This window comes from Sturnus vulgaris, chromosome 1, assembly GCF_052056855.1.
Source record: "Sturnus vulgaris isolate bStuVul1 chromosome 1, bStuVul1.hap1, whole genome shotgun sequence".
Classification (NCBI taxonomy): domain Eukaryota; kingdom Metazoa; phylum Chordata; class Aves; order Passeriformes; family Sturnidae; genus Sturnus; species Sturnus vulgaris.
Window position 1 is genome coordinate 67,275,575 of NC_142243.1, and position 20,846 is coordinate 67,296,420.

A 20,846-nucleotide genomic window follows, 5' to 3' on the forward strand; every position below is an offset into this window, starting at 1 on the left:
TGCAGATGAGGCCGGGATTCAAACTGGGTCACCAGGACAGTTTGCTCTGTCTGCTGTTCCTCGCTTTTAGGAACACTTTCACTTGGGAGAAAGTAATGGTATTGCTTGCATCACTGGAGAGAGGGCATGCAAAGGCCCCAAGATGATGGAGAGTTGCTCTTTTTGTGTCACTGAGTTTTGCGTGGAAATTTTGGTTAATTTTTACTTTTATCGAGCCAATTGCCTGATCCACAGTTTTAACAATATTGCATTGCTATGTAGTCAAAATACAGACAGTCCTGCTTTCCCATACTCACTTACCCCTGTTCAGGAAACAGTGACCAAGAAAAGGATATGGTAATAAAGGGCTTTGCTCAGCTTGAAGAATGAGAGGGGCTTAAATTGCCTTGTCTATTTTCACTCTTGTAACCAAAATAAATCATTATTCCTAGGAATGATTTGCACACCTGCTCCAGTCTGTAGCCATGTAGCCTTAAAAATCCGTGGCAGCTCATCTTTGATACTGCTAGGAGTGGACTGACTTCTGGCAGGCATCTTGTGCTGAAGCAGAGCAGCAGGGCATCGTCCACTGGACTCAAACCTCCCAGAAGGCACAGCAGCCATTATAGAAATGTCTGTGTGCTTCTGGAAACACCTCAATCCTTTTAGCTTGGGTCATCCCTATGCTTTAAAGGAACCAGAAAATTGAGTTTCCCCTCACACCATTTGCACATTGAAATAATTTTGTCGATAAAAACACAACCTCTGCACTGAGGTCAAGAGCCTCTCCCCACAAGAAAAGTGCAGGATAACAAACCCAAGCCATATGAGATACAAGCTGCTTGCATGGCAACTAGTGGGATATTTTCAACTACCAGAAATAGAAATAAAAGGCAAAAGGCAAGTATCACATGTCAACGCATCTGAGAGCATCTAGAAAAGACAGATAGCTCTTCATATATGCACCCCATTAACTCACTGCACAGATTTTAAGACACACACAGAAAAATCTTGATGTAGCATAGATGCAAACCAGAGGCAGACAAGACTGAACCCTCCTTTCTTCTCTTCAGAGCACAGCATTTAAATGAAGGGCACAAAAATAGGACAAAGCCTCAAAGTGGCCATGTGTGGTTCCCTGCTCCTCTAGGGAGCAAAAAGTCTGGGAGCGTGACCTCTTCCAACTCTGCTGCCTGCCCTGGACAAGCTCAGCCTCTTGGAGGAGTTTTTATGTGATAGCTTCATTATGGCCACCCTGGTGACCATAATGACCACTCCTGGTTTCCAGCTCTGTCCCTGAGCTGACTCTCTGGGTACTCAGCAGTGCTGTTTGAGTGCCACGGCTCACCCCGGCACCACATCCTCTTCCACTCAGGTGAGAAGGTCTGCGCTGCAGCAACTTGCATGTCTGCACAAGCTGCTTGCACAAGTGCTGAGCAAAGGGCATGCTGAGCCCCAGCATGCCAGGTGGAGGGTGGTCTCATCTCACAAATGCCAGCAAATGGCCTCAAGTTGTTCCAGGAGAGCTTTAGATTAAATCTTAGGGGCAAAAAGTTCTCAGAAAGAGCTGTCAAGCACTGGGACAGGCTGCCCAGATAAATAATTGAGTCACCATCCCTTGAGGTCTTTAAAAGCCATGTATTTGTGGCCTTGAGGGATGTGGTTTAGTGGGGGACTTGATGGTCTTAGAAGTGTTTTTTAGCCTAACCAATTCTATGAAAATGTTCCTTGTATGTACTCCACAGTGCAGCAGAAAAAGTTGGCCTCCAATTCCCTGTGAAACAGGGGGAAAAGTTACCTTGGTGGTCACTGAGGCAGAATAATAACCAGTGAAAAAAATTAGGATAAAATCCATGAGTAAAAACCGAGAAATAGCCTAGCCAGTGATTAGCATTAGCACGTATCCCACGTGGAGCCATTATTTTGCCACCATATCTTTTCACGCGCTGTTGTTCCAGATTCACTGGACCAATGTGACTGAGCAACTGCTCCCCACACCCAAAACTAAACTGACCTGAGAGAATGTCTTTGATTTTTGCCTGGCCTTAAATGTCTGCTCAAAATTCAGCGCTTTTTTACATATAGCTTTAATATGTGCTTTTCCAAAGTGCTTTCAACAGTAAATATAGCAGGCCAGGGATAAATTTGGCCCAATGTGTTTAACCACATACAGTAGAGCTAAGCCACAGGAGACATCCTTGAGTTCCAACTCATCTGCCCCCCAAAATCCATAATAATAATATTTTTATTTTAGCACTCATACCTGAAGGCCTCTAGGTACTTTAAAAAAATGTATAGAGTAGTAAAAGCAATTTAGTCCCCAATACTTACGTATTTAAATTCACGGTATATTATTATTCCTCTGCACACATATTGCTTTAGTCATCTACATTTTTATGCCTTTTCTTTTTACTGTATAGCTGAATTCTTAACTATATTTATGGACTGCTGTATTTTCCCTGTATACTTATGCATCTTATTATTTATTCATAATCTCCCATTTCCTTTGAAGCTATTGTTTGCAATATATTTTTTAAAATTCAATATTAAAGCTTAAACCCCAGGTTTTGACTTTTTTAACTAGAGACCACACAGGGCTAAGCAATGCTTTGTTTCCACAAAACAGTGAAGACGGGATTTGGCCCAAGAATACATCACTCCAGGTAGGAGGGGAACCATTAAGATTCACACTGCATCCTGCATCTCAGGCACACAAACAATGGGCAGACAGGTATCAGCCGACTCCACACTCATTGTGAGGAGTATTCACTTTGTTAGCATGGATACAGCTCATTTATGATCAAAATTCCTTGTAGCAGCAGGTTAGCCAAGGCCTTGCCAGCGTGCTTCAGCCTTTCTCAAAGCACTTTACTGGAAGCAAGGGTGGTCTTACCAAGTCCTTCCCAAGACCACTGTCCCCTCTGCAGCACCAACACAGGTAGGTCTGCATGCAGCCATGCAATACAGGAGTGCTGTGGCACCAATTATCTGCTTTGTAAGCAACAGTGTAGGATGTCTAAAAACATTGCACTGCTCAGATTGGTGTTTTTCCACATCTTGTTCCCTTGAAGGGCTTTGCCAGAGAGGAAAACTGAGCACAGTTAATCTGAATTAACTGCTAAAATGGATTAGTTAAAAATGCATTAAATCTCTGTGTACATATTCTCCTTCAGCATTAATTCGGCCTTTACGAGACTTATCTTACTACACCTTAATTCTGAACAAGGACATCTACACAGGGATTTAATGGAATTTAATAAGTTCACTTTAAATTCAGATCGTTTAGCTAGCTTGGGTATCTTTTCTTCCACATGCCTCTGTAGACTAACCTATGACTCAACATATCTGAGGAATGGCTAACAGAGGGTAAGAATTTGTACAGCATTGCAGCCATTTTCCTGAGACACGGTGACTGCTTCCTATTTTTACATATGTGTATGCACTCAAAAAGTCTGACAAAGCATCTGCATGCCCTTGCAGTTTTCAAAGAAACTTGCTTCTGAAAACACAGGATCCTCTCCATCATAACCACACAAAGACACTCAGCAGTGGCACTCAGGAAGTCAAGGTGGTTCTACCAGGGCTGACACAAGACCCTCCTCCATGTAAAATTGAGACATCAGGATGCAAGTGGGGACCTTGACCAATTTTTGTTAATTGCCTCCTAAGGACCAAGTCATGAGGAGACACAAACACTATTTCTTAGAGCAAATTCTATTCACCAAGCTGTTATTTCCAAGAGGACATGACACAGAGTTTGTTTCTTTTATCTAGCAGCCATTCCAGCAAATCAAAAACAAATGTCCCCCTGGAGTTACAGGAGACCAGTTCATCCCACTTGATGAGCAATGCTTAAATGCAGATCATTTAAGCTGTTCAAGAGGAACTATCATGTTCCTCTGACTTTTCTGTTCCAAAAGGGAGGAGAAATGAGCTGTGAATGCTCAAAACCTTGCTGTCTACCTTACAGCTTTCTCTCTTTTCCCATATATTCGTACCAATATATCTGAGCTACCTTCTTCTTCATTCAGTATATTTCTCTTCAGAAGTCACATATTCCACTGTTCATCTCCTAAGGGCAGCCAGAATATCACATGAAAGGGGGTTGTCATTTCTCTGCTATTCCTTTGGGTTTCATATCATAATTCAGAAAGGCCCAGACAAGCCTGTAACCAGGATTTTGCAAGATCTTCTTGCATGCTGTCTTTTCTAAAGACATTTGAAACCAAATTCTAAGTACAAGCAGCCTTGGTACATATGAGAAAAATATTTTTTATGTTGGATTTGAGATGGAGGAAGAGACACCAGTGATAATCAGTAAGATATTGCATTGGGTAAGAAACAAGTGAAGTGTAGGCTGTGTCACTCCCTCTCACAACTTAGCCACTTCGATTGCATGAGGAAACATGGAATTTTTATATTGTACATGTCCAGGCACTGCTATGTTTAAAAAAAAAAAAAAAATTGGTTTGTCATGAACATCTAGACACGTCTCACCAGAGCTCTGTCAAAGGTAGATAATATTCATAAACAGATGGGTTTGTTCTGGGCTTCACGCTTGGTCCTAACACGATGGATCAATGTCTTTCCCTCCTCAGTCTCTCCATATAGAGCCAGGCAACAATTCCTCAATGTATTTACAGCACTGCTCTGTCTCTCTGCCTGCACCCATCCTTGTCTCTTTCAAAGCTTAGAATTCCTTCACTCTTCTTTGCCCTTTCTCCTTTCTCTTAGGCAACACAAACTTGTAGCCCAAGAGGAGGGAAGGACATACATGCTTGTAGAGCATCAAGCAAGCACTGTTACTGAGTCCCAGTTGTTCCTACTGGAATGCAGACATTAAAAGATAGTGTCTCTGGGCACTGGAAACACCCTGAATGTTGAGACAGGCATTGCTTTGTCTAACACACACACACATTAGGGGCTCACGTAGCAAATAAGTGAGAGGCACTATTGAAGATACAGTTAGCAAATTGCCCTTTTTTTCTTATATCTTGTTGCAGTAGGAATATCTGTCACTCTCTTAGTGGTTTGCTGCTTGGAGGGTGATTTTAATTAAAATGTAAAATGTCAAACATTAGTAAGAAGGAGGATAACCCTGTGGGGAGTGAGGATGAATCAAATTTATTAGTCACTGAGCAGCAGGCTGGTAGCCCTTCACTTGGAGAAATCTTAAAGGCAGTTAATGTGAAATAAAGAATCATTCTAATCTTCCCCTATTCAAACTAACCTCCTGAAAAACACTATCACGAGTTTCCACTAATTCCAGAAATTAAAGACAAATCTGCTATAGAGATCAAAAAAGCCTCATTTTGTGTGTGTAGAAAACACAAAAAGTTGAGTCCCATTTATGAACTGTAAAGGAAAATGTCTCTCTTAGGGGCATTTCTCCCTGTTATAAAGAAATGGCTGTGTTAGCACTGTACACATTGTGCAATAGGATTGTTAGAGCCACTGGCATTTGGTAGCAAGCATGAAAACCAACCCTTGGGACTATTTTTAAGGGAACTGTTTCCAAGAGCAGAATTTGCCAGTCCACAGTACTCAGGAGCAAGGATGATTATAAAACCCTCAGGAGCAAAGAAGGTCAGGACTGCAGCACATGCAGGCTCCACCTATCCTCATATTGGCCTGATAGTCTCTGTAGTTCTGCTTTACACTGATGCTGAATCCACAGGATGGTTCTATGGTCCTTATCATCCACAGATAAATAGTATCTCTGTTATTTTGCAACGTTCCCTTTAAAAAAACATTTCCACTGTACTTTTTACTTTGCTAATATAAAGCTAACAAACATTCTTCTTTTATTTTTCAAGTTTCCAATTTAATAAAGTCAAAGGAGGAGTAGAACAACATCCCATCTATCCCATAGATAGATTGCCTTGTGGCTTATTCCCCATCAAGTAGCTGAGAAGCTTATGGGGGCTTTCAGAGCAATGCACACAGTGACAAAGTTAATGGTGTCTTGCAAAAGAGGGGCTGTGGGTGGGGAGTCTCCAGGTAGATTTTCAGCTCTACAAATAGATGATGGCATTTTCTCTGGACACCTCTCTGCATGGCAGAAGTCACAGATTTTGGTTGACAGTCATGTCCTTATTATGTCCTTATCATGTCCTGCTTATTTCCAGCCCCTGCACACTGTTTGGTCACAGGGCAGGCTACAAGCAGTACTCTCTGGTCATTCAGGGTCCAAATTTAGGCTGTGCCCTCCATGCTAGAGCTAAGCTTCCTTTTGCAAAGGGGGAAAATCCCTTCCTTTAGAAGGCATCAGCTGCTACAGAAGGAATCAAGGCATCTGTCTCAACAGAGACATTAAATATAGGATAATTTTTGTACCATCATTTCATAATGCAATGCTTTTATTTTTTTCAAATTTTTTTAAACTTATGATGGAGTGTAAACTCTTGTGAACATTTTGAACAGCTTTTAGCTAAGAGTCCTTCAAATTAAACTGTTTGATTTAGCTTGAAATCTAATTCTATATGGCAGAAAAGACAGGCAGCATTTGGGAGGTGGGGGGAGGAAAAAAAGAATAGAGCAACAATATAGAGCTTACAAATTACAACCAAGTGGAGCTGTCAATAAGATCTTGCTCACCATATTGTCACAGAATTTTCCTTCTGTGTCACGTTGGTCATTACTGTAACACTACATGAGAAATCACTCCATCTGTTAAAAAAGAAAAGAAAAGCAGCTGCTATCCTCCTGCAAATATAGAATTAACAAACACACAGTAACTGTATTCCTTTAAACTTTTGCTGCCACAATTTTAGTCCCATTTTATTTGTTCCACACAAGCCACCAAGCAATTCCACTGCTGTAGTAATAAGGCCCTCAAAAAGTTCGGTAACCAACATGAAAAGTGCTACCTATGGAAACCATATGACTGTGGCAGCTTTAGTTCTTGCTCTGATGGTTTGAAGGGCTTTGGATTTTCTCTGGTGACAGGGAAGGGGAGTTTAACATTTTGGGGAGGGGAGCAGTAATCCAGTGATTGCAGGAGACTAGGAGAAATCTTCATAGAAATTTAAGGTTATTTTGCTGACTTAGCTTGGCAGTTGAAACAGGTGAGTCCCATCACATCCAAGCACATAAAATAAAAGCATTTGAATAAGTGAAGCGGAAGAGCCCAGATCAAGAGCAGCAGGCTACCAGCAGAGGCACTCGGGCTCGGGAGGAAGCCTGGGTTAGGATTTTATGGCTTGCCATTAACACTAAACAACACATGGAACCCCCGGGAACAGCTCCTTCAAGATCACAGCTAGGCTGTATATACCAGTAAAAGACCTGGGTGCGACTGCACCTATGTGCTACAGTTTTCTCTTCCTACTTTATGCTAGAGAGTAGCCTGTAACCTCTGGGATTCGGGGAACATCGATCCAAGATCAGGGAAACCCCAAATCAAACACCTAACAAAGAACAAATCCTAACGGTCACATTCCTCCCATGAAGGATGAGATCACTAAATATGACTTAAGAGCAGCAAAACCAGACAGGACAGCCAGTGCATTTGAGCAGCTATTGAAGGACAAAGGCTGGTTTGGGTGTGATCAGGCAGGACCATACTGGAGGCAGCACGTTCCAGGTAGACGGAGCTGCTCGTTAAACAACGGTAAGCTGCAGGCTGCCTGGGGGACACCCCTTCTTCTTCATGCTTGTGTGTGCCTCCTTGGCCTCCCTTCAGGCTTGGCTCTGGATTTACACACCCTGCCAATGTCTGCCTTGACACTGGCAGGCCCCTGTGCCAGCTTAAGCCGTGACCAGCCATGGTCAAGAGCCGTGAATGGGATCTGGAAGGCCTTCGGATGTGTCACCACGCTCATGTCACCCTCCTTACACTCTTCACCAAGCACCTGCTGTTGGCCAGGAGCAGGGATAGGAGCCTTCTTAGAGGCACAAAGTTACAGTAAGTACAGCTGCCACCATGCAAGGGTGACTGGTTTCATGGCCTGGCAGGTTGTTTCAACAACCCTGTAGGCACAAAGAGGAAACACAAGAGGCAAGTGCAGCTCCAGCTGTTTGAACAGAAACCCCCTGTACTCAAAGAGAGTTCACTCCAGGGGCATTCCTGATCCTTTTGCTATCCTGTAGGACTCTTCAATTCACTAGGGAGTGATTTGCAACTATTTTGTGGCAGAAGGAATATAGCATTAGGCAGCATCATTCCAACAATCTGCAAGATGGTACTCTGATTTTCTGGAAAGAGTGAATTCGTTATAAGTGTGTAAATTGTATCTGTGCATCTGGTCTGTTAATTCATCCAAAGGCTTCACCACTCTAATAGGCTCAATGGCTATTGTAGCTGGTAAGGTACCTCAAAATAATTATTGATGGTACTCCATTAAGTACAGTATTATTTACTTTGTAGCAATACAAAGATCCAAGTGAGATCAGCGTTCCATTTCCTAGCACAAGTGATAAAAGAATTTTTATGGAGAAGGGAAATACGGACACAGATATTTGAAGTAGTACTTCAGCAGGGTATTAAAAGCAAGAAATAGAATTACCTGTTTTAACCCCACTGACACATTTATAAATAGAACCTTCATGTTAGTATCAATGTAAGATATTCAAATAAACTGTACTGCTAATAAAAGTCACCTAAAAAAATCTTTAAAAACAGTGCCCACTAAAGATGATCAGGAATTTTTCAGAGCTTGAATCAAATCATCAGATAAGGAAGTATGATTTTTTTCATGAAAACCCGTTGGTTTACAGAAGGGGGGAAAAAAGCAAAACAAAGCAAAGCAAGCATGAAAACCCGTCCTGCAAAAGTTTCCTCAAACCCTGGGTGAAATTTCTGGCCATGCGTAGAGAAAGCCCTAAGTGACTAGAGCTCACTCTAAGATGATTCAAACCACAGCCTGGCCCAAGGTTCCCTTCATACTGGAGCACCCTGTCATGGCAGGCTGAGTCTTTCTCATTTTCTCTGCATACTTTTGCAAGTGAATACAGCTGGGCTGATGCAGAAGATCAGGCTTTCTGTCCCTGTTCTGAACAGGACTAGAAGAAACTTTAAACAGGGACTTCCAACCACAGGATTTGCCTGAATGGCTCTGGAGCCTCAAAACCAGCAGAGTAGTTGGATCTCCTCCTGCCTACATGCGACAGAGCCACTGTCTTAGCATACTTTGTGGATTTTAAACATTACAAAACATTCTGTAAGGGCTGCCTGACTTTCCAGCCCTACAGTTGTTACCAGGCATAGGCCGAAGGGTTTGGATGCATGCAGAGATTTTAAATACCACAAAGTTTGTTAGTACCATTTATGTGGCTGTGGTTCAAGCCAACCCCTGTTTTGACAAAAAAGGAAACTCGTTTTTTCTGAGGCAACACAACATGAAGGCATTCAATGCATCTGCCAGCCTGCCATCATGCAGTTTTTCAGTGTAAAGGGTCAGCAAAACCACTGCACCACACATGAACTCTTACATAGCCATGTTTATTGTGAGAATGAAAAACTGTTTTACACAGCATGCCCGACCAAGAACTTGGCACCACAGCAAGAACTAGTCTCTATAGCAAACTGGATTTTATCGCAGGCTGAAAGACTCTTAAAGTCCTTGAATACAAAGAGCTCCATTTAGAAAGAAATTGCAGTGTGTAAATATAATCCACAATCAAGGCTCTCAGAGTCACAAAATAGCATGACTATATCTCTGATTACTAATTTAATCAGGCACCACAAGCACTTAAGTGAAGAACCCCAACCAGACAAAGGGAGCTCCTTACAGCTGTTTTTAGCAGGCTGTGTTTTGCAATAGGCATGTGAGCACAGATCCCAGTTTGTAAGAGATCCCAGGTCTAAGGGGCAACATTTACCAAAACAAAGTGAGATTGCAGTGATGTGAATCACAAGAATCTGCACAGACCCATTCCTGCACTGCTAAACCAAGTATTCACCATGGTGTGAGCGAATGAGTCTTGGCACCATCCACACTGACTCCCTGTTAGTCGAGATGCATAAGAAGCAAGACCTAGTTCAAAAGGCTGAAAAATGGCACTTACATTGGAAAGATCCATCATTATTTTTGCTGCTGAAATTAATAAATTAATAAAGTCAAACCCAAACCAGATAGGTGTCCGCTACTCATGCAAGTGTCATTCTGGACTAAGCAAAAGTCTTAAGTAACCTACACTCAGTAAAACATCTGAGGACACCAAGACTTGGTAGGACTTTTCTGAGCTGAGACTTCCCTACAAGTTCCACAAGCATGAGGGTTACCACTGTGCAGCCCAGGGCAGCAGAACTTTCCACACAACAGCTGCAAATTCCTTTTGACCTCCTTCCCTCCAGGACCTTGAGCAGTGTCTGGGGAGAAAGTGAGATCTTATGTCACTTTATTCTCTTTTAATTACCAAAGAGCACACAGGTCTCTCCATATATGTATGAGGTGTCTTAAGCATATCTGTTGGATCTCTGTACCTGAGAATAAAACAGTGTGAGTATGCAGGCAGCCTTTGGATTTTAGCCCATTTCCCTTTCTCCCCCATCCACCTTGTTCTGCCCGCTGACACAGAAACCCTTTGGAGTGACTCATGTACCACAAAGGCACCTTCTTTGTGGTGCTGTGCCAAGCCACCAATCTCATACGGATACCTCTGACACGAGACAGCACCCAAAAAGGATACAACCTTTACATACCTATTGGTAAGTCCCATGACCAGCCCACTGCTGCCTACAGACATGAATTATGCCCATTAGCTTAATTTTCTGATAATATCTCAAAGTGATATTAAAATATCTATACAACACATACCTTCTCCTCTCCCACCTTCCTCCCCACTCAGCCCTAAGTAATCAATGGGTAAAAAAAAAATTCACAATGCCACATAACAGGAAATCTCTGCTTAGTTAGATATATTAATAGCTCAACTCACTTTCTGATGTAATTGCTTTAATTGTTCCTGTCCCAACTGGTTTTCCAGGAGAAAAAAAAGGAAGGTTCATTTAAATATTAAGCACAGAAAACGTTGGGGTTTTTGTTACGGCTTTGCGCACAGATGTGAAGCAGAGTGCTAAATATCAGCACTCTGCCTAGTTGAAGACTGTTGTGTTAGCAGGAATCCTCACCTATTCGTACAAACTAGCGTGTACCAGATGGCTCCATGGGAGTCAGGAGGCTTGAAATGGAGCAATCATTCAGTCTGCAGATGGAATATACAGTACGTTCCCAGTTAAGTAAGGGGCTCATTTATTCAGATAGATTCTGCATATATGGAGCGTGTCTCAGAGGATAAGCCAGTTTCTATCTCCAGATTTGTAGCAAATTTCTAAGCTAGGTCCATCTTCCATACACTTCTGCTACTAGAGTCCAAAAAAACCGAAGGCCCCTTACTTAAAATGTGAAATTTTGCTCAAGCAGTGCTAAAGTATAACACTGACTGCGAAATCTACAATTTTTTTAAAAATCTTCTCAATCTGGAAAATTAAAGGTGCTCCAAATATTTTTTGGCATTCATTATGCAAACATTTGGACAGAACCTATGAATTCAGTGTAGAACAACTACATATTTATATGATAGTTGTGATTATTTATCACCAAAAAATAAACCAATGACTCAATGGCAATTAAGACCTGCAGCAGCAACACCCACTGTTGCCATGCAGAGTCCCAGCAGACAGTCAGCCATGCCTGTCTTTGACTTCTGCAGAAGCACAAAGGCAAGAAGATATGTGCCTAAGGGAAAGGGGCAAGAAGGATTCTGCCTCTTGAACAGACACCATTAGAAGTCCAAGCTAGAATTTCTGACATGGGACTGTTGTTATTTGTACAATAACATAAAACAGAAGATGTCCTGAACAGGATTAGGGTAGGACTTACTTGAACTATTCAAAGACATCACAAAGCAACCTTGGTCTCAAAGACAAAGATGAAACAAGAATTCCAGCCTCAGATTTTCACTGGCCTACTGAAACTTTCCTAGGCAAATAACTGAAGAAAATTGTGAAAAAGTTTTTTCACTTGTGAGGGAGAAAAATATTCTTTGTTTCATAGTGTAAGGCTTTGTAGAACCTATTCTGCAGGGAAAGGAGTATGAAAAGATATCTGGGTTTTGGTTTGTCCTAGCCAAAACGCATGAAAACACAACAAGTGCTCATGTTCCACACAGAAGAGAAACACCTCCTCCTGTATTTTGGCATCACAAGCCAAGTGATCAAAAACATGCAAAGCCTTTCTCTCCATACAAAGTCTAAAAGTAGATCCTGAGAGCCTGGTCAAGCTTTGACCTAGATCCACACCCATCAATGCTGCTTTCCACAGTGGTCCTTCTGGGACACCAAGTTGCTTCAACACACACAGCTGTGATGGTTGAACACCAGCAGGAAATTAAACTCCAAATAAGTCACTCCCCTTCCCCCACCTCTTCTGGTAAAGGAGGGGGAAAAAGCAGAGACTATGGGTTGAGATAACATTTTATTGAAAGCAAAAAGCAATGGAATAAGATATGCCTGATAATACCAACAATATTAATACTAGAAGTATACAAAGGGGGAAGGTGTTTTACCCACAAAAAGGTAATGGAGAACAAAAACACACAGGGGCTGACCCAAACACCCTCCCACTGCAGAGGGGAAGGCAAACGTGGCACACTTCCAATGGGATGCCCAGCTTTTCCTCCCAAAACCAAGGTCCCTGGTGATGATGTGGATAGTGTAGAGCAAGAAGCTTGCCACGCCCACACCTTAGCTCTGCCCCTTCTCTGCAACCAGGACAACCATCCTCTTTTCTGCTTCCTGGAAGCACCAGCACCTCCTGGCATGAGCGTTCCCAACAATTTTTGGCAGCCTTCACAGAGGCAAAGGGACGTCTTCCAGGCTTTGTTGGTTCTGCCCTCTCCATACACCATGCTGCAGCTGCCTACAGGGGAACCTCTCACTTGAACTTTTCTTTTGGCTCCTGGTACCTGATGCAGGCAAGGTAGCATGTGATAATGGTATAGTTTACAAATGTGAACATCACAGGGTAAGTATTGATTTATAATGACAAGCTGGAGGAGCAGGAAGAGGGAATTGTTAAGGGACTGCCTCCTATCACTTTCCAAGGATGGGAGGAACTCAATTATACCCAGCAGCCTCACCTAATGTAATTGTATTCACTGGCTGTTTGCCTTTGAAGTGCCTCTCCTGCAGTATGTCTTGGCAGTGTATTCTGCCACATCAAAAAGGAAAAAGTTTTACTACCTGTGCTTTTGGAGGGCTCATTAAAAACACACCAAGTAGAGAGATGGAGCAGAAAATTGTTATCAAATCCTCTGGGGTTTTTTGTTTTGTGTTGTTTTTCTTCTCAGATCACACAGAAGCCCATGCACTTTGTGGACTCTGCTACAGAAACGTTGATCGCACAGAATGTTGTTAATTCATCACAGCTTTGTTAGGCTACTTGTCTTCATTTGCCATGAACACAAACAAATTCTACAGACACACCATATCAAATCTGTTCTCCTGAAAAGGCACATTCACTGGTGAAACAAAGAGAAACGTAATGGCAATTAATAAACTAACATTTACTGCACTAATTAGCATCTCCTAGAGGGCTTGATTATGTGTTTACACCAGTTAGATACAGCTCAGTATGAGAAAATACCCACATTTCATACATCAAAAGACATTTCTTTCATATTTCCTCTTCCATTCTTATAGTAGTGAAGTGTGAAGACAAGAGCATGAAGGAAGGTAGAATAATTCATTACCTTGTCTGCTACTGATTTGTACATTCAACATTTTTTTGGAATAAACACAAAGTCATAAATTAGCTTGTAGCAAAACAGAATTAATTGAATGTCTTAGTAGGATCATCAAACCAAGGTTTAAAGTCAATTTATCTGCCTAGGATATTGCTAATGTAGCTTCAGCTCATTAGGGTGAGAGCTGATGCTGTGGATGGGACACACAGGCTCATGAAAACACACACCAACCCATGTCTTCCCTGTGTAGGGACAAAAACAGCTCATATATGTCATGCACAAACACACGTATATGCATGTACATGTATTTACATTCACAGAGAAAAAAATGTGAGCCATAAAATAAGTACTCTCAAGAAAGGGATTTTATATGAAGGATTTCAAATGGCTCCTGAAGACATCTAGTCATATTATAGACCTAGATTGTCTCAGCTTCCACTGGATCCTTGTAGCACTGTGTTATGTCCTTAGCTCATGAACAACATAGATGCCACAATGGATACCAAGAGACAGTGTGGTTACATCAGCCCCTCCACTTCCACCTAAGAGGTAATATTGCAAGGCTGGAAACAGATGCAGGACAATTAGGACACAGAAGTCAGCACTGTGGGTTTGGGACACATTTTGGGAACAAATACCATAATAATCTCTGTGGATACCTCTCTACAGCCAGAATGTTTCCTGTCAGGAGGGCTTTGGCCAATAAATGCTCCAGCTAAGCAAGGCAGACGGAGCACAGCAGGAGTGGCCTGACATGGAGTGTGCTCTCGGCTCCACCAGGCTGCTCCTATAGGCAGCAAGTTGGAAGGCTTTCCTGAGCTGGTGTCACAGAGAGGCAGGATTTAACAAGCACCTCAAATGCAGATCAGGCTTGAACCTTCTCCTTCAATACTCTGTGTTCACAGATGTGTTCTCCAGCAAGAGCAAAAGATTTTCATGGGACTGGTAAAAAAAAACCCCAAACCATCAGGGCTCAAAAGCAGCTCCCAGTTGTACGAGGCTAAAGGAAAACCCCAAGCTGACAAAAACAAAGTACAACCATCGCGTGTCATTAAGTGGAAGGATCACAAGCATTGCAATTCAAACAAATTCTGGGGAAGGAAAAGGCAACGCAGCACAGCACTTCAGCACAGCTTCAGATGAAGTTCGTGATGGTTGCACAGGCTGATGCCAAAGGCCAAACACAACACCTGGCACATGAACAAAGTCACTGCACTGAGACAAGCAGTCAGGATATAAATGGCATTTCAAATCTACAAACCAGTGACACACAACTTGCCAGCTGTGAGCATCTCACTTCTGTCACTACATACGCACCTCATGCTCTTATTCCTCTTTACTGTTTGCATCTTGGGAGGACTTACAATCTCAGCCAGCTGTGCTGAGAGCCACATAAGTGTGTGATGGCAGAGTTTCTACCTCACAATCTAGTAAAAGGAGGAAAGTAGTTGCATCAATGATAAGACATTAAATGATGAGACCTCTCATAAAGGGTCTTAAGCAACAGGCTACTCAAGTCACATCTTTAACACTCTCTTAAGCACAGCAACACATTACTGCTTACACACCTAAAGATTCAGACAGCAGAATGATATATGCAGCAATCTCCAAAAGCACCCATGTTCAAATCCTCCTGAATTAGGTACTCAGAAGTTTTTGATAATGCCAGTAGGTGCCTTCATATGAATGGTTTTCTGAGCGAACTTACTTTAAGAACTTCAGGGTGTGGGAGACACTTCAATCAAACCTTTAGTTCTTTAGTTTAAGCAGACCCTTAATGGCAGTTTTAGTCATAGCCTGTAGATAGAACACTTCTTCATTTACCAGCAGCCCCTGAGAGGTGTTACCAGTAGCCTTACCTTTCTTGAGAGGCAAAGCAGTCGCCTTAGAAATCTTCCATCTTGCCACCGGTTTGGTTCAACAAGCTGGCCCTGACACAGACTGTAAGTCTGGTGAGCCTGCCCCATCATAAATATGGGGGCAAGCACCTCACCTGCACACCCAAGCCATAAGATCGAGTTCCATGTGTGGGTATGAGCAAGCTGTCCTCGGCTCAGTCTCCATTAGGCAAAAGCAATGCCTGTAGGTGGTTTAAAATACATAACAAAGGCTGCTGGTGCTCAGGTGACTCCAGGACATTCAGGCCTGACTTTTTCCAGGCTGCCAGTTTTCCACAAAACTGGATCAGTTGCTGCTTTTAGATTCAGGGGGACAGTCATGCTAGGATTATCCTTTTTGCATCTCAGGCTGTCCAGAAACTGTGACTGCTGCTACTGCAGTTGAGATTTTTGCCACTTTGAAATCATTGAAACTTCTGTCCTAAGTTTCAAAGATTTCCAAGTACAGCAAGCTAGCTCTATGAGCATATGGATGCATAAAATGGATGCAAAACCATTTTTGCTCTTTCTTCTTTTTGATCACTTCTCTATTATCCTACTGTCCTTCCTTCCCCACTTACTGATCTATTTGCTAGAGGCAACACAGCAGCATCTTAAATGGGATATATCCAGCTGGGACAGGGAATATAGCTGGCAGCACCATTGCCTTCTTCTAATGGCCCCAGCTTTCTGTTGTCTTCTCCCTTGCCAGACGTCTGTCCTTCTGTAAGCATGGCTGGCTACAGTCCATCTGATATGAAGACAATGTCTTACAGCTCATGCTCAAAATAGACTCTTTGATGTAGGCCCCCATACTTGCCAAACACCCCAGCACTAGACTAAGGAAAAGGCTGGGCTAAATTTTGTATACAGCTGTATAATACAGGACTGATAAATACATTTTTCCAAATATTCAACCAGCATCAAACCCAGCGCCACGAGTTGTAATGGACCAATGCCATTTCACATCAGTCCTCCTAAACAGGAGCAAGCTGTTCGCAACACTTTAGCTGTAGATACATCAGAACTTCAAAAAAATTATTTATGAAAAGACCTGTTTTCCTAGTACCTTAATCATCTCCCTTTTGGGCAAAATTCCACTTCCATTTTATGGAGGTGATTTAGGACTAAGAAGTCTAGAAAGAGTCAGCAATAAAGTAAAATCAGGACTGCCCGTAAACTGTGTTGTTCAGACTCCAAGCTCTCCCATATTATATATATTTCTGATGTGCATCTGTGTGTCTTATAGAACAGTATTTGCATTTGTAGTTTCCCATTCTGTGCACACAAGTTACTGCCTTCCTCTCCCAGAGAGCAGGCATTTGCCTTTCTTCTATGTCTTCCTCCTCTACAGAGGAGAATGTCCTTCTGGCCCGTGGGGAATGGCAGTGCATAGGTTCTGCACACTTTTTCAGCAGCTAATTTTTCAGCTACTTGCAAGAATTTCAAAACATGTCTCCTTGAAGAAAAGCAACCTGTTAGTTTTCTTGTAGTAGAAATGACCCTGCTTTAGTTAATAAAAAGATTGTTTATTTTTGGTGAATTTACATTTGTTGGCAGCTTGAATGTCACTCCAGCTCCACTGCTTCCCTGTCCCTCCCTTTCATGTGATCTGAAAGCAACTTTGGTTTGTTTCTCACTCACAGCAAAGCAGAGCTGCAATAACAGCAAATGGTCCTTGGAAATCACAGTCACATTAGGCTTCTGTTCAAATAGCTTTTAGGGCTGCGATAATAGGAGGCATTCCTAATAACTGGTGACTCAGTGAGACCCTGCACAGAAGGCCTCCAAATGACAGTACACAATTTAGAATTTAATCTAGAAACAGTGGCGGTGATGAGATTCCAGCTGGGGACCTTCTGGTCTGGAGGCCAGCACTGTACCAAACAGTCTACAGCAACTTCTTTATCCGACCAGAAAGGGGACAAGTCTCTTGCCCTGAACTTCACTACAACTTTCAGGGTGGTGTTTGACCCATGAAGCAGAGAGGGCCTTCACTGCTGCCTTGGCTCCAGAGGCTCATAACCTTGAAGCATGGCATATTAAACTGCTAATATGTGGACAGCATCCAGTCATGCAGCATTAATACTAAAGTTAGTTCCCGAACACTGAATTTCAGCACACTTCGGTTCACAGGCCACCTGTATTGTGCTTTTGGACTGCCATTGGCCTGCTATAAATCTAGACTGGATGCTCGCCCAGAGAGAGCAAAGACAGAGTTGTCTCCACGCTCTCATTTCCACCCAGCACACTACTTATGTCAAATCAGACAATGGTGGCATGGCCTGTGCTTAGCAACCCAGCAAATGTAAAGAAAATGTGTTGGGTTTTTTTTAGAGGAGTAAGCCATGACCCTGGTGGCAGAAGAATTATATTTTGTTTCTTAAAACAGAGCCTTTGAACACTTAGTCTTTGCCTTTGTGCTGTGCAGAGAGGGGAGTGTGGCACAGATTTGTCTTTCCAAGAAGAGCCCTGAGTGGGCATTGGAAAACAGACAAACATAGTGCTTGGGAAGAGAGGGGATGGATGAGGGCCTTTTGGGTACATACACATGCCTCCTGCCCTCCAACTTAAAGTTCCTCTGATATGCCCTGGTAGCACCCAGTGTGAACAACAGGAAATCTCTCACACACAGCAGAGAAAGGAAAACTCCACTTCAGGAAAGCAGGTTGAAAGGAGAAATAATTGCACTCAGAGAGTTGGGTCCCACTTAGTGAAAAAAAGTATTGTGGACAATAAACTTCAAATAGCCAGGACAGCATTTACTGACTAGTGGGTAGACAAAACAAATACCAGTACTTTGAATTTTTTAAATTTTTTTTTACTATCAGGGGTCTTCCAATGGGGTTCAATGTTTGCTAACATAGAGTAATTTGAGTTATCCACAGATAGTTCAAAAATACAAAGAGTTCATTGCCCAGATATCTCTATTTAAAATAGCTTTGCTTTTGTTCATCAGTGTAAGGCACATGGCTGAGAAATGGCAAGGTGCCAAAATGAAACTGCTCCTAATTTTCAGAGGAGGCCATCGGCTAATTACACAGACTGCAGGTGTGAAGAGAGAAGCTCAAAGTAATCAATAGTAGTAATTAATCTGCTAGACTGGAGCTAAAGAGCTAACAGCTGGACATCAGAAATGGACACATGCAACAAGATCAGCAATAATTACCTCTTTAAATATTGAATTTCCATAGCAACAATTAAGCATATAAATAAAGGCTTGAAATCAAGGCTCCGAGGCATGATGCTGAATTGCAAACACAACATTCTCCAAATCAACCCTTTTAATAAAACAGTAACAATATGCTTGGGCTGGGTCGACTGGTCTCTGGTGCTAGCAGAAACTCAGCTTCTGCTGCCTCCAGATTTTTTGGCTCTTCCTCCTTGGCTGCTTCCAAACCCTCAGGTTCTGCTGTAACTTCTCTTCATCCAACTAGCATCTAAAGAGACCTATGCAACACATGCCTGCTACTCACCCTCTCTCTTCTAAGGCTGTCCATGTAATAGCTTTGTTTTTTCCACTCTCTGGAGATGGCTTCCCTTCAGAATTCTCTGCTGAGGCACCATTTACATTAGGTGCCATCTTGCCTGGGCAGCATCAAAGCCCTAGCTGGTAGGTGACCTCTACTGCAGCTTTTGCTGGGCTCTCTCAGATGGATCAAGGGCCAGAGGAACAGCTCTGCTGTTCATTACATTCTCAGCTGGCCGAGATGGTTTCCATGGATCCTGTTCTCTGCAGAGTGCACCTAACCAGGCAGCAACCACAGACCATGTCACTGCAGTTCAGATGAATTTTAGCATTTAAAGCAGAGGAGGCCAATCTGCCTCCAGCTTCATCCTGCTCATAGCTTTACTGCAGGGATGAGTTGCCTTCTCCTTCACAAGAGCTAAATAGTTAAATTTCCAACATATTTGACAGGCCACATAATAATTCACACTCCAGTAATAAGAAAGAAAAAAATTAAAATCCACTTGGCACCTATGAGCAGAGGCTATATTGAAACACTGTCAGGGGCATTATCCTCCCTACAACTGCTTTAGCACAAGAAAAACTAAATCACACCTATAGTAATCCAATAGAAAAAAGAAATCTTAAATTACATACTTCAGTTTGATCCCCACATTCCCAGAATCAAACTTGGAGCTACATGAAAATTTCTGGATCTGTTTTTACAACTTTTAAATTTTCTGCATTTTAAATATTCCTTTCTCCTATCATTTATCACTTCATTAATCCTGATTTCCAGGATTTTTTTTTATTTTCCTTAAAAGAGCTAGAAGAAAGGGACACATTTCTATAAGCAAATACTGGCTTCAGTTAGATAACACAGCTGAGGAACAGAAATGCCTTGAACTTTTCATTGCTTTCAGCAAAACCTTATAAAGGTCCACAATAAGTACTCTTAGGGTAGGATAGGGACCTATATTTTTGCCTCAGAAGGCAGTGGCATTTCATAATTACCCTCATGTATTGATTCTCCCAACTATGGCAGCAATATTTCTTAATCTCCATGGTCTGTAAATATTTCTGCACACTGTATTTCAAACTCTTCTGCAGTACAGATTTGTGATGTGCTTGTCATGCTATGATGTTTTACCAGTGTAGTCCTTTTCCAGCTTTGGTACTGACTGTGTTTTCTGCCTTTCTAACAAGTGTGCAGCAGTTCAATTCTCTGTGAACAATCATTCAGGTTGCCTGTTTCACATCTAAGTTGAGTTTGCTTTAAAAATTATGTGCTTGGCCGGGTGACACATTTGACTTTGTAGCAAATGTATACAAACTCTTAGCTCAACCCAGCCACTAGCCCAAAACCAGGTCTATATTAAGGTCCTTCCCTACCACTGCACAACATCAGAGCTCACAAAATCAGGCACTCATGTTTCCCAGCTGTTGGAGGATTCCGAAAACAGTGCTTGACCCCAGTCCATCCTCAGAGCCCTTTTGCCAGTGACTGTTCTTGTACCACCACATCAGTAGCCCCTTCACATAGGCAAATAAAATTGGAAAAAGCCTGTGAAACATGTTTTCTCCCTCCATCATTGGGATGTATCAGGAATCCCTGTGTGTGACCAGAGGAAACAGGGAAGCAGAGAAAGAGGGATCCTGTCATCTCAAGACACAAACAAAATAACCAGTAGCTATTCACTCTGCCCAACTTCAGGCAGTCAATTTAGGTGCCAGCACTGAAGAAGATAAGTCATCCTAAGCTGCCCATGTATTGAGAAAGGAAGTTACCCCTCTGAATTTGTGCTCAGAGGATGTTAAATTCTTGTTTGCTGTCTTCTACCTGGTGCACTAAG

At 42.3% G+C, this 20,846-nt stretch overlaps 1 protein-coding gene and 1 long non-coding RNA gene across 2 annotated transcripts in view; one reads left to right on the forward strand and one right to left on the reverse strand.

Moving 5' to 3' along the window:
• The window catches only part of LOC148225275 (uncharacterized), a 147,657-nt gene extending 127,669 nt beyond the window's left edge, over window positions 1-19,988 (reverse strand). Inside the window, exon 1 of the mRNA XM_088154723.1 lies at window positions 19,022-19,988. Within this exon, the coding sequence (XP_088010849.1) occupies window positions 19,022-19,128 (107 nt within the window). The 5' untranslated portion in view covers window positions 19,129-19,988. The remainder of the gene's footprint in view (window positions 1-19,021) is intronic.
• The window catches only part of LOC148225274 (uncharacterized), a 245,037-nt gene that overhangs the window by 186,013 nt on the left and 38,178 nt on the right, over window positions 1-20,846 (forward strand). The gene's annotated exons all lie outside the window — the stretch shown is intronic.